At 46.2% G+C, this 13418-nt stretch overlaps 1 protein-coding gene across 1 annotated transcript in view; it reads right to left on the reverse strand.

The window, feature by feature from the left end:
* The window catches only part of LOC147081946 (uncharacterized), an 84342-nt gene that overhangs the window by 41057 nt on the left and 29867 nt on the right, over nt 1-13418 (reverse strand). Inside the window, exon 2 of the mRNA XM_085980579.1 lies at nt 10651-12553. Within this exon, the coding sequence (XP_085836705.1) occupies nt 10651-12553 (1903 nt within the window). The remainder of the gene's footprint in view (nt 1-10650; nt 12554-13418) is intronic.

Below are 13418 nucleotides of genomic sequence, written 5' to 3' on the forward strand. Positions count from 1 at the left end.
CTTGGCTACCCCAGCCCATGAGACCACACTAAACTAAGTTATGCCAATTTGTCCCGCCCCCTGTTTGGTGATCAGCCGATGGGTTAGGGAGGAATATGTGCGTGATGTCAGCGGTTAAATTCCACTACTCATCAGATGCTTCCTTTCCTCAAGTACCTTTACTATCTGCTGGGCGTGGCGTCTTCTGCAGGATGAGCAAAACATGAAAGCATAACCAAGAACTAAGACTAATTGTGCTGCCACCAATATGTGTGATATGATACGTATCCACGGGTGGATATTAACATTTAGTCCCCAATTCCACGCCTTCATATACCACGGAATGTAGCGAAGGTCTGTCTCAATGTCCTTGCCCAGCTGGCGCAGCTCCTTCTTGAGAACGTGGTATCTCTTATTCTTGGGCAGCTGGGGTATTGGTGCAGCCAATTCACTCTCATACTGGTACAAATCTTATTTCAAATCATCTGTTACAGTCAGGATAGTGGTTTGCCGTGCATATATGTATGTCATTCGCGCTTGTCCGATCGTGACCGGTAGCCTCGGGGTAAAACAGAAATTAGGATTAGTAATGTTACATTCCAGACCATCATCGCCATATGTTCACTGATTTGTGATTACGCAGTATTCCCCCTTTCCATGGTAGGCTGAGTGTGTGCGTTCGCACTCTGATGGGCTTATTTCAAGTGCACAACCGATTGTTTGGTTGAATCCGCACCTATCTTCACTTCCCCAGCCTACTGGATGTGGACATATAGTTAGGCTTCCTACCCTGCGGCACCCTGTTTATGAGACCCCTCTCATGGTTCCGTTCCGTTTGATCCCATAGGGTAGTACCGCATGTAGTCCTTGCCCCGGATGAGTCCCAAGTTCTCTACCTCAACCTGCAGGTATGGTCCTGATTCTCCCCTTGCCATCACCGGAATCATTAGGACCATTCTCACCAGGGCCGAATGTGAGTCTGTGCACGCACCAGTCACGGGAAAGACCAGAGTCATTCCCTTCAAGGTGCACACGTCTAGCGACCCTGGGTGTTGTGCTAGGTGGAACAGGTGGGTACTGTTTATCCAATCTGGGACTTCGCCTCGGTGTATTTGGTCAAGGTTCAACCATCCATCCCCCGTAAGCATGGCAGAGATCCCTTTGGACCTCCGTTCTTTCAGAATCAAATTCTCGATCGATTAGGTGATTAATGGTGGCAGCATGGCCCTCCAGGACTATAATCCCTTTGGCTAAGCTCCCTGCTGCCCCATCACCTTCCCGCACAGCTCCTTTGTGTCTGCCTGCCCCTGCAGCAGCTTTCTGACTGTGTCTCTAAGAATGTCCGCCCGTACAGATTATCCATTTCCCCATGTCTGTCTTCTCCTCCTGACCCTGTTGGTCGTGTATCGGGGAGAGGATGTCATCCCGGTATTCAGATGTTTGGACTCGGTAGTGTCCTTCCACGGCCATGCTGGGTTTGAACTTTACTCGCCCCCCTGTTGAGATGCGTCGCTTCTGGTTTTTTTTCATGGGGGTTGCTCTGCAAAGTATTAGGATCACAAGTCTTCCGCATAGTTCCTTCATTCTGTTAATTCGATATAGGCCCCCGAATGGGGTGTGTTAGATTCGTTTCAGTTGGGACCAGTGTTTCCATCGTCCCACACCATTCATATCTACACATGCACACGTATCACCACTGATCAATAGCTGTTTCATGGTCGGGGCCCCAGTCCACCAGCTCCTGGGATGGTTTCCCCCCTTTGATCAGATCTTGTATAGGCTGGGCCATTTCTGCATATTCTGGGATAAAGTTCTGGCAATAATTAAATAGCCCTAGTACCTGCTTGACCCCCTCCCCTCTCTGGCGTGGTCCCTTCCTTCTAGCTTTCCTCTTGGTCCTAGTGCCCCTCCCATCTGTTTTTGGGCATTTGTCTCTTCCCTTGTGTTATTATGTATCCTAGGTAGATTACTTCGTCCTTCCCTACCTGTACCTTTCTAGGGTTTACCATTAGTCCCGCATTCTGTAGGGCTCCCAGTACCGTAGTCAATTAAATATTGTAGAGGGACCTGTCACTATCAGATGTTCTTGCGGAGCAGAGTTATCTTATTCAATTCGGACTACACCAATTTACACCAACCAGAATTTCACCGTGGCCACAATGGAAGTCTGGTTTTAGTAGATTAATTAACCTCATAACTCCAATTTAATCCAGATCAATTTCTTTTAAACTAACTTGGAAAACAAAGCAAGAAGCCACATTAACAAAGAAACAATTTTCTTCCAAGCACATTGGCAACTGTAACTTCAAGGCTGAAGCTTATCTTTTGTAAAACAGTGAACAGATAAAACAAAACAAAATAGCACATTCTTGCAGAAAACAGTAAATTACGTCGTATTTCTTATTGTCCTTTCTTCAGATATCTTTCCAAAATACTGTAAAAACATTGAATATAACTGGAGAAAAATTAGTTTTTCACATTTAAACAAATCAAATCAAACTGCTTTGGAAGATTTCACCATAGCAACCGCGACTCCAAGGTTAAATCTTAGACTGAAACTTAATCTTTTGTTAAACAAACTTTAAGAACATAAGAAATAGGAGCAGGAGTAGGCCAATCGGCCCCTCGAGCCTGCTCCGCCATTCAATAAGATCATGGCTGATCTGATCCTAACCTCAAATCTACTTCCGCTCTCCATCCCACCCGAACCCATGTGATCTCCCGGGAGAGGCGAAAAACCAGATAAAAAACCCAATGGCCAATTTGGGAGAAAAAATCTGGGAAATTCCTCTCCGACCCATCTAGGCGATCGAAACTCGTCCAGGAGATCACTCTGTCCCTGTATTTCCTGCAGTACTTACCTTCTGTAAAAGGTGATCTCCACCCCAGCCAGGAACAGGCCCAATTTACTCTTGAAGGACTCCTAGCTGGCAGCCTGTTCCCGAGGTCTCCACTAATCCCTGTGAATAGAACCATCTCCTGAAATCTAACACAGAATTAGAACACAAGAAGTAGGAGCAGGACCAGGCTACACGGCCCCTGGGCCCACTCCGCCACCCACAGGGCCATGACCGTTCCGAACCTAGACTCATGTCCAATTTCCTGCCCACTCCACGTAACCCCTAATTCCCTTCTAGGAAACTGTCTATTTCTGCTTTAAATTTATTTAATGACGTAGCTTCCACAGCTCTCTGGGGCAGCAAATTCCACAGACCTACCACCCTCTGAGTGAAGAAGTTTCTCCTCATCTCAGTTTTGAAAGAGCAGCCCCTTATTCTAAGATTATGCCCCCTAGTTCTAGTTTCACCCATCATTGGGAACATCCTCACTGCATCCACCCGATCAAGCCCCTTCACAATCTTATATGTTTCAATAAGATCGCCTCTCATTCTTCTGAACTCCAATGAGAAGAGTCCCAATCTACTCAACCTCTCCTCATATGTCCCCCCCCTCATCCCCGGGATTAACCGAGTGAAGCTTCTTTGTACTGCCTCGAAAGCAAGTATGTCTTTTCTTAAGTATGGACACCAAAACTGTATGCAGTATTTCTGTTGGTCTTCTCAGTTTTTACTCACCAGCTTAACTTAAATTAGTTCAAAGTATTTTTTATCAATTCTGGGGGCACAATCTTATTCGCACATTCTTAAAACTTCCAAAATCCAAGACGACAAAAGGGTTAAATGTTTTTTTAACACAGAGAAGTGAGTGGAGCTAAAACAAACATGATAGAATCTTTCTTTTAAAGACAGACTTTCAGACAAAAGAAATACTGTAATTCTTAAACATTCATAGTCAGGAAAAGTTTCACACTTTAACACACATTCTCATACAAACTGAAATTCCAGCATATTTTTAAGGTTCCTTTCACTCAGCAAATCTTGTGTTTTATTTGTCTGGGCACAGATGATAACTTCCATGTTGGTAAAGCTTTAAGTTTCTCTTTTTTTCTTTTTAAATCGGTGACTCAGCAGCTTTTCCTGACTTTCCAAATCCCTTTTCCCTCCTTTGCTGAGTTTTCAGATTGGTTCGCCTGCAAATTCGATCTTTTTCCTTCTTTATCTCTCCCTTCTGTTTCAATTCCTTACATTGTTTCTGGTAACAAGCTAAGATTACCATTCCCCCTTTTCCCTCTTTATCTTTGGTTTGTCCCTCCACCAAGCCCTGTGGATCGATTAACGCTCCCAATTGTTTGAGAATGTCGATTCCTAATATTGTACCTGTGGTGTATGTACCTTTAAGAGGAACGATGTTTTTTTGAGGCCCCTGTGTACTGTAGTACCGGTAGTGACCACTCGGGTACATAAGGCTGTATAGCGTCTTGTATAGTTTAGTTCACCTCCAGACTTTGTTCAGTAAACACTTGTTAAATCAACTCCTGCTTTCCGGGTCTTCATTAACACACGGATACAACAGTGGCGACGAGTTAGAAACGAACTTACCTGCAATTCGGCAGCACCTCAAGGAGATCGATTCTTCAGACGAAGGTCATAAGAACAGAAGAAATAGGAGCAGGAGTAGGCCGATCGGCCCCTCGAGCCTACTCCGCCATTCAATAAGATCATGGCTGATCTGATCCTAACCGCCAATCTACTATCACAGAACCATCTCCTGAATGTAACAGAATTAGACACACGAACCAGGAGCAGGCTACACGAGCCAGGATCAGGCTACACAGCCCCTGGGCCCGCTCCACAACCCACAGGGCCATGACCGATCCGAACCTAGACTCATGTCCAAATTCCTGCCCGCTCCTCGTAACCCTTAATTCCCTTTACTTCTAGGAAACTGTCTATTTCTGTTTTAAATTTATGTAATGATGCAGCTTCTACAGCTTTTTGGGGCAGCATATTCCATGGACCTACCACCCTCTGAGTGAAGTAGTTCCTCCTCATCTCAGTTTTGAAAGAGCAGCCCCTTATTCTAAGACTATGCCCCCTCGTTCTAGTTTCACCCATCATCGGGAACATCCCGCATCCACCCGATCCAACCCCTTCACAATCTTATATGTTTCAATAAGATCGCCTTTCAATCTTTCACCCAAAGTGCATCACTTCACACTTATCCTCATTTAATGTCATCTGCCTTGTGTCTGCTCATTTCACAGTCTGTCTCTGTCCTTCTGAAGTCTGCTACTATTACACTCACAAAACTTGGCAACTTAGTAAACAGTATCATCCGTAAACTTTGAAATTGTTCACCTATACCCAAGTCCAGGTCAGTTATATATAACAAGAAAAGCAATGGTCCTAATCCCGACCCCTGGGGGAGCCCACTGCATACTTCCCTCCAGTCAGAAAAACATCCCTCAGCACTGCTCACCGCCTCCTCTCCCTTAGCCAATTATATACCCAAATTACCATCAGTCCTTTAATTCCCTCTGCTTCTATTGTCAGAGTAAGTCTCTTATGTGGTATTTTATCAAATGCCTTTTGAAAGTCCATATATACAATATCTGCTGCACTACCTTCATCAACCCTGTTACTTCATCCGAGAACTCAATCAGGTTAGTCAGACACGATTTACCTTTAACAAATCCATACTGGCTGCCCCTTATTAACCCATGCTTCTCCAAGTGAGAATTAATTTTGTCCTTGACAATGGTCTCCAGTCGTTCACCCACCACTGACATTAGACTGATTGGCCTGTAGTTACCAGGTTTATCTCTCTTCCCTTTTTTTAAACAGGGTGTAACATTTGCAATCCTCCAGTCCTCTGGCACCACTCCCATATATCTGAGGGAGATTGAAAAATTGTGGTCGGAGGTTCTGCTATCGCCACCCTAGCTTCCCTCTGCAATCTAGGATGCATCCACCTGGACTGGGTGACTTGTTAACTTTGAGTGATGACAACCTATTTAGCAGCTCCTTTCTATCCATTTTTATCCAATTTCTCTACTCCCCCCCTCCTCTACTGTGACATTAACTTCATCCTCTTTTGTGAAGACAGATGCTAAGTACTCATTCAGTACCTCAGCCACGCCCTCTGCCTCCGTATGATGAGCTCCTATTTGGTCCCTAATCGGCCCCACCATTCCTTTAACTATCCTTTTACTATTCATACGTTTATAAAAGATTTTTGGGTTCCCTTTTACATTACCCACTAATTTTTTCTTGTATTCTCGTCCTTGTGCCAGCTGTGGCTCAGTGGGTAGCACACTTGCTCTCTGAGTCAGAAGGTTGTGGGTTCTAGTCCGCACTCCAGGGACTTGAGCACATAAAGCTAGGCTGACACTCCAGTGCAGTGCTGAGGGAGTGCGGCACTGTTTCTGATGAGACTTTAAATTGAGGCCCCGTCTGCTCTCTCAGGTGGATGTAAAAGATCCCATGGCACTCTTTTGAAGAAGAGTAGGGGAGTTATCCCCGGTGTCCTGGCCAATATTTATCCCTCAACCAACATAACAAAAACAGATTACCTGGTTATTATCACAATGCTGTTTGTGGGAGCTTGCTGAGCACAAATTGGCTGCCGTGTTTCCCACATTACAACAACGACTCCACTTCAAGAGTATTTAATTGGCTGTAAAGAGCTTTGAGATGTCTGGTGGTTGTGAAAGGCGCTATATAAATGCAAGTCTTTCTTTCATATATCCTTTTTCAATTTCCCCCCACTCTCTGTATTCTCCTGGTTTTTGACTGCATTCTGTACCTGACATTTGTCGTAAACCTCCTTTTTCTGTTTTATTCTAACGTCTACATCCTTTGTCATCCAGGGAGCTTGAGCTTTGGTCGCCCCATCTTTCCTCCTTATGGGAATGTGCTTGGTTTGTACCTGGTGTCAAATTTTGTTTTATAACGCTCCCGTGAAGCATGTTGGGACATTTTACTACATTAAATACGTTCTATAAATACAAATCGTTGTTATTGTCAGAAACTAACAAATTCCACAGAGGAAAAATAACAGTATTTTTACTCCCAAATGTTAAATATTTTGTTCCACGAGATTTATCTGCTTTTATTGATGAATTTAAAAAGTCTCTATTAAAACCTGAGCCAGTGTGTTGTGAGACAAAGAGCCTTGTGTCCAATGCGGGGAATAAAGGCCCACAGCCTCCCCGGGCCCCGGGCCCTGAACAAGGGACTGGAGAAAGGATGCCCCGGAGCATGGTACATCGGCGAGACCATGCAGACACTGCGATAACGGATGAACGGACACCGTGCAACAATCACCAGTCGGGGAACACTTCAGCAGTCAAGGACATTCAACCTCCGATCTTCAGGTAAGCATTCTCCAAGGCGGCCTTCGAGACACACAACGTAAAATTGTCGAGCAGAAACTGATAGCCAAGTTCCACACTCATGAGGACGGCCTCAACCGCGATCTTGGGTTCATGTCACACTACATGTAACCCCACCTGACGTAGGGTCACCCAGAGTCGAGTCGTCGTTGGCTTGTTCTCTCTACACAGATGTGGCCGGACCTGCTGTGATTTCCAGCAAAAAAATGTTTTTTTGTCTGTTTTTTGTTTTTAATACAGACCCCAGCATCTGCAACATTTGACCCCTTGTGACCCCACCTCATTGTTCTTTGATGTAATGTTTTCTTGACTAACCTGTTTGGACACCATTCACACCTTTGATTGCTGTGATTATCTCTCTGCCGAGGTGTGATAAATGGCAGTTAGAAAGATTACCTGTAATCATCTGGCATTATTCTCTGACTATATAAGCTGTGTCTTTATGCCTCTCTCCTATTCTGCCCTTGCAGCACGTTCCTATGCAGAGCTAGACAGGTAGCTAACAACTTGATATCTTCCCATAAAAATCACAAGGCTTGACTTTTCTTGTAAACTTTACTGAAAGATTCTTATTGTGAAACTGAAATACAACACAGAAATGGAAGCACACATTAGTACACAAGCACATAACTGATATACATACACAAATTTAAGTACGCCTGAGCAACACAGTACATTTGGCATGTAAATTACCAAAACACGTGGACACACAGCTTACTGTGAATATACATTTAGCAAACTGAAAGGCATTCTCTTTAAATTAGCCCTGTACATAGTGCATCAAAATACAGCTACAAGTTAACCAGCTAGACAGAGAGCGAGCACTTCATGGCTAGCTGTGTAAGTTTGCTTACAGAGAAAAGTTACAAACTAAACATTTTCTGCAAAATATAGTGTACACTAATCATCTATAACATTCTCAAGTCCTTACAGACAAATAGTGTCCAAGGCTGGAGCGTGACAAGAATACAAAGGGACCTGGGGGTCCTGGTGCACGAAACTCAAAAAGTTAGTATGCAGGTGCAGCAAGTGATCAAGAAGGCCAATGGAATGTTGGCTTTTATTGCTGGGGGATGGAATATAAAAACAGGGAGGAATTGCTGCAGTTGTACAAGGTATTGGTGAGACCGCACCTGGAATACTGCATACAGTTTTGGTGTCCATACTTAAGAAAAGACATACTTGCTCTCGAGTCAGTACAAAGAAGGTTCACTCGGTTAATCCCGGGGATGAGGGGGTGGTCATATGAGGAGAGGTTGAGTAGATTTGGACTCTACTCATTGCAGTTCAGAAGAATGAGAGGCGATCTTATTGAAACATATAAGATTGTGAAGGGGCTTGATCGGGTGGATGCGGTGAGGATGTTCCCAATGATGGGTGAAACTAGAACTAGGGGGCATAATCTTAGAATAAGGGGCTGCTCTTTCAAAACTGAGATGAGGAGAAACTTCTTCACTCAGAGGGTGGTAGGTTTGTGGAATTTACTGCCCCAGAAAGCTGTGGAAGCTACATCATTAAATAAATTTAAAACAGAAATAGATAGTTTCCTAGAAGTAAAGGGAATTAAGGGTTACGGGGAGCGGGCAGGAAATTGGACATGAGTCTAGGTTCGGAATGGTCATGGCCCTATGGGTAGTGGAGTGGACCCAGGGGCCGTGTAGCCTGGTTCTGCTCCTACTGTGTTCTAATTCTGTGTTAGATTTCAGGAGATGGTTTTATTCCTGTTCCTGGCTGGGGTGGAGATGGCCTTTACAGAAGGGAAGTACTGTAGAAAATATAGGGACAGAGTGATCTCCTGGACGAATTTCGATCGCCTAGATGGGTCGGAGAGGAATTTCCCAGATTTTTTTCTCCCAAATTGGCCATTGGGTTTTTTATCTGGTTTTTCGCCTCTCCCGGGAGATCACATGGGTTCGGGTGGATGGAGAGTGATAGAAGATTTGAGGTTAGGATCAGATCAGCCATGATCTTATTGAATGGTGGAGCAGGCTCGAGGGGCCGATTGGCCTACTCCTGCTCCTATTTCTTATGTTCTTATAACTTCCCAGACCATGTGTGGCTGCAGGTCTGTGATATATAGTAGTTTACTTTACGGCACTTTACTGTGCTTTACTGCACTTGCTAGGTACCAAATATCCACTAGGTGGCGGCACACAATGGAAATCGACCCAAATTACTCAAACCCCTGAATTAACTGGAAAACTAACATAAATTCCTAAAGGCAGCACATCTCCACTTCACCTGACGAAGGAGCAGCGCTCCGAAAGCTTGTGATTTCAAATAAAACTGTTGGACTACAACCTGGTGTTGTGTGACTTCTTACATTTGTCCACCCCAGTCCAACTCCGGCATCTCCACACCATTGAATACAAAAACAAGGAAGTTACACTAAACCTTTACAAATCACTAGTTAGGAACATAGGACAGGAGGAGGCCATTCAGCCCCTCGAGCCTGTTCCACCATTCTGAGATCATGGCTGATCTGTGACCTAACTCCATACACCCGCCTTTGGCCCATATCCCTTAATACCTTTGGTTAACAAAAACCTATCAATCTCAGATTGAAAATTAACAATTGATCGAGCATCAATTGCTGTTTGCGGAAGAGAGTTCCAAACTTCTACCACCCTTTGTGTGTAGAAATGTTTCCTAATTTCACTCCTGAAAGGTCTGGCTCTAATTTTTAGACTATGCCTCCAGTCCTAGAATCCCCAACCAGCGGAAATAGTTTCTCTCTCTCTACCCTATCTGTTCCCCTTAATATCCTGAAAACTTCGATCAGATCACCCCTTAACTTTCTAAATTCCAGGGAATACAACCCTAATTTGTGTAATCCCTCCTCGTAACTTAACCCTTGAAGTCCAGGTATCATTCTGGTAAACCTACGCTGCACTCCCTCCAAGGCCAATATATCCTTCCTAAGGTGTGGTGCCCAGAACTGCTCACAGTGCTCCAGCTGTGGTCTAACCAGGGTTTTGTACAGCTGCAGGGTTTTGGCCTCAGCTGGAGTCTTGTGTACAGTTCTGGGCACCACACTTTAGGAAGGATGTCAAGGCCTTGGAGAGGGTGCAGAGGAGGTCGGCCAGGATGGTACCAGGGATGAGGGACTTCAGTTATGTGGAGAGACTGGAGAAGCTGGGATTTCACTCTGGCAAGTGGGTCGGTAACCAAAGGTCACAGATAGTTACTAAAAGAACTATAGGTGAAATGAGGAGAATTGTTTTCATACAGAGGGTTGTTCAGATCTGGAACGCACCATCTGAAAGGATGCTGGAATCAGGTTCCACAGGAACTTTCAAACAGTAATTGGACGAGTCCTTGAAGAGGACTAGTTTGCAGAGTTCTGGGGATAAAGCTGGGGTGTGGGACTAAATTGGACAGCTCTTTCAAAGACACGATGGGCCGAATCACCTCCTTCTGTGCTGTTAGATTCTATGATCAGTGTGAAGTCGCTGGTGTGTCAGCAGGTTGGATGACCGAGTGAATCCCTTCCCACACACGGAGCAGGTGAACGGTCTCTCCCCAGTGTGAACTCGCTGATGTAACAGCAGGTAGGATGAATTAATGAATCCCTTACCACACACGGAGCAGGTGAACGGCCTCTCCCCAGTGTGTAGGTGTTGGTGACTCTTGAGCTCCCGGGAGCTTTTAAAACTCTTCCCACAGTCAGAACATTTAAAGGGCCTCTCGTCAGTGTGAACTCGCTGGTGTACCAGCAGGTTCGAGGACAGAGCGAATCCCTTCCCACACACGGAGCAGGTGAACAGCCTCTCCCCAGTGTGTAGGTATTGGTGTCTCTTCAGATCCCCGGAGCTTTTAAAGCTCTTCCCACAGTCAGAACATTTAAAGGGCCTCTCGTCAGTGTGAACTCGCCGGTGTACCAGCAGGCTGGATAACTGAGTGAATCCCTTCCCACACACTGAGCAGGTGAACGGCCTCTCCCCAGTGTGAACTCGCCGGTGTCTCTTCAGCTCCCTGGAGCTTTTAAAGCTCTTCCCACAGTCAGAACATTTAAAGGGCCTCTCGTCAGTGTGAACTCGCTGATGTGTCAGCAGGTTGGATGACCGAGTGAATCCCTTCCCACACACTGAGCAGGTGAACGGCCTCTCCCCAGTGTGAACTCGCTGGTGTCTCTTCAGCTCCTTGGAGCTTTTAAAGCTCATCCCACAGTCAGAACATTTAAAGGGCCTCGCGTCAGTGTGAACTTGCTGATGTGTCAGCAGGTGGGATGACCGAGTGAATCCCTTCCCACACACAGAGCAAGTGAACGGTCTCTCCCCAGTGTGAACTCGTTGATGTGCCAGCAGGTTGGATGACACAGTGAATCCCTTCCCACACACGGAGCAGGTGAACGGCCTCTCCCCAGTCTGAACTCGTTGATGTGCCAGCAGGTTGGATGACACAGTGAATCCCTTCCCACACACGGAGCAGGTGAACAGCCTCTCCCCAGTGTGAACTCGTTGATGTGCCAGCAGGTTGGATGACACAGTGAATCCCTTCCCACACACGGAGCAGGTGAACGGCCTCTCCCCAGTGTGTAGGTGTTGGTGTTTCTTGAGCGCCCCGGAGCTTTTAAAACTATTCCCACACTCAGAACATTGCATGAGTCTCTCCCCAGTGTGAAGTCGCTGGTGTCCCTTCAGCTCCCCAGAGCTTTTAAAGCTCTTCCCACAGTCAGAACATTTAAAGGGTCTCTCGTCAGTGTGAACAAGTTGGTGTTGCTTTAGTTCCCTGGGGCTTTTAAAGATCTTCCCACAGTTAGGACACTGAAATGGTCTCTCATCAGTGTGAACAAGCTGGTGTCCCTTCAGATAGTGAGCGCTTTTAAAGCTCTTCCCACAGTCAGAACATTGAAATGGGCTCTCATCAGTGTGGACAAGTTGGTGTTGCTTTAGTTCCCCGGGGCTTTTAAGGCTTTTCCCACAGTCAGGACACTGAAATGGTCTCCCATCAGTGTGAACTCCCTGGTGTGTTTGCAGGTGGGATGAACAAACAAATCCCTTTCCACACACGGAGCAGGTGAACAGACTGTCCCTGGTGCGACTGCGCCGCTGAACTTCCAATGCAGACGGGGAACTGAATCCATTCCCCCTGTCCCCACCTTTACCCGGTTTCTCCCCGGTGTGACGGTGCACGTGTCTCACCAGGTCAGGCGATCGGCTGAATCCGCGTCCACACACTGAACACGTGTGCTGTTTGTCTGCGTTGCGATCCCTGCTCTCTCCTTCCATGTGCAAAGGCCGATGATATTCAGGTCCTGATGAATCCAGCGACTCTGTCAGATCTTGACGTGATGTTTGGTCTGAGCTTCCCGCCTGTAACTGCTCCACTTCTATAACCCTGTAAATTGAGATCAGAAAAGGATCAGAGGCAAACTGTTGTTTAATTTTCCCCTTTCTGAACCTAGGTGCAGTGAAGCTGATTTTCAGGCCCCAGCTGCTGCACAGGTTGGTTGAAAGGATCAGCAGTAATGGCGGCTGTAATACCCACAAGGCCCCGGCTCTGCAGAAAGTGCTCTGTTGACTCTGAGTCCCGCACATGTGCTCATGGCACCCGCGCTCTCCCTCCTGCTCTACAATCGCCCGTCCCGATCGGTCCGCAACACGCATGCTCAGCACACAAAACCCCACGGTTGGAACATCGGGCGTGCATGCGGAGCCTCAACATCTGGTACGCGTGAGCGGCTCAGGTGGGGGCGAGTCGGTGTTTCGCCTCAGCCGCCAGGGAGGTGCGCATGCGCAGGACGACCCAACATTCTTCCTGTCAGCAATCACTCCCTCGTTTCTTTAATAAAAACAGAAAATGCTGGAAATACTCAGCAGGTCAGGCAGCATCTGTGGAGCAAGAAACAGAGTTAACGTTTCAGGTCGATGACAATTTGTCAGAACTGCTTGCTCTTTAGTGTCAGCCAGTGGCTCAGTGGGTAGCACTCTCGCCTCGGAGTCAGAAAGTTGTTGGTTCATAGTCCCACTCCAGAGACTTGAGCACAAAAATCCAGGCTGACACTCCAGTGCAGTGCTGAGGGAGTGCTGCACTGTCAGAGGTGCCGTCTTTCGGATGAGATGTTAAATTGAGGCCCTGTTTGCTCTCTCAGGTGGATGTAAAAGATCCCATGGCATTATTTCAGGAAAGAAAGACTTGCATTTATATAGTGCCACCAGATATCCTAAAGTGCTTTACAGCCAATGAAGTACTACAATGAAGT

The sequence above is a fragment of the Somniosus microcephalus genome, unplaced genomic scaffold, assembly GCF_052327205.1.
Source record: "Somniosus microcephalus isolate GS21.2 unplaced genomic scaffold, FLI_Smic_1.0 scaffold279, whole genome shotgun sequence".
NCBI lineage: Eukaryota > Metazoa > Chordata > Chondrichthyes > Squaliformes > Somniosidae > Somniosus > Somniosus microcephalus.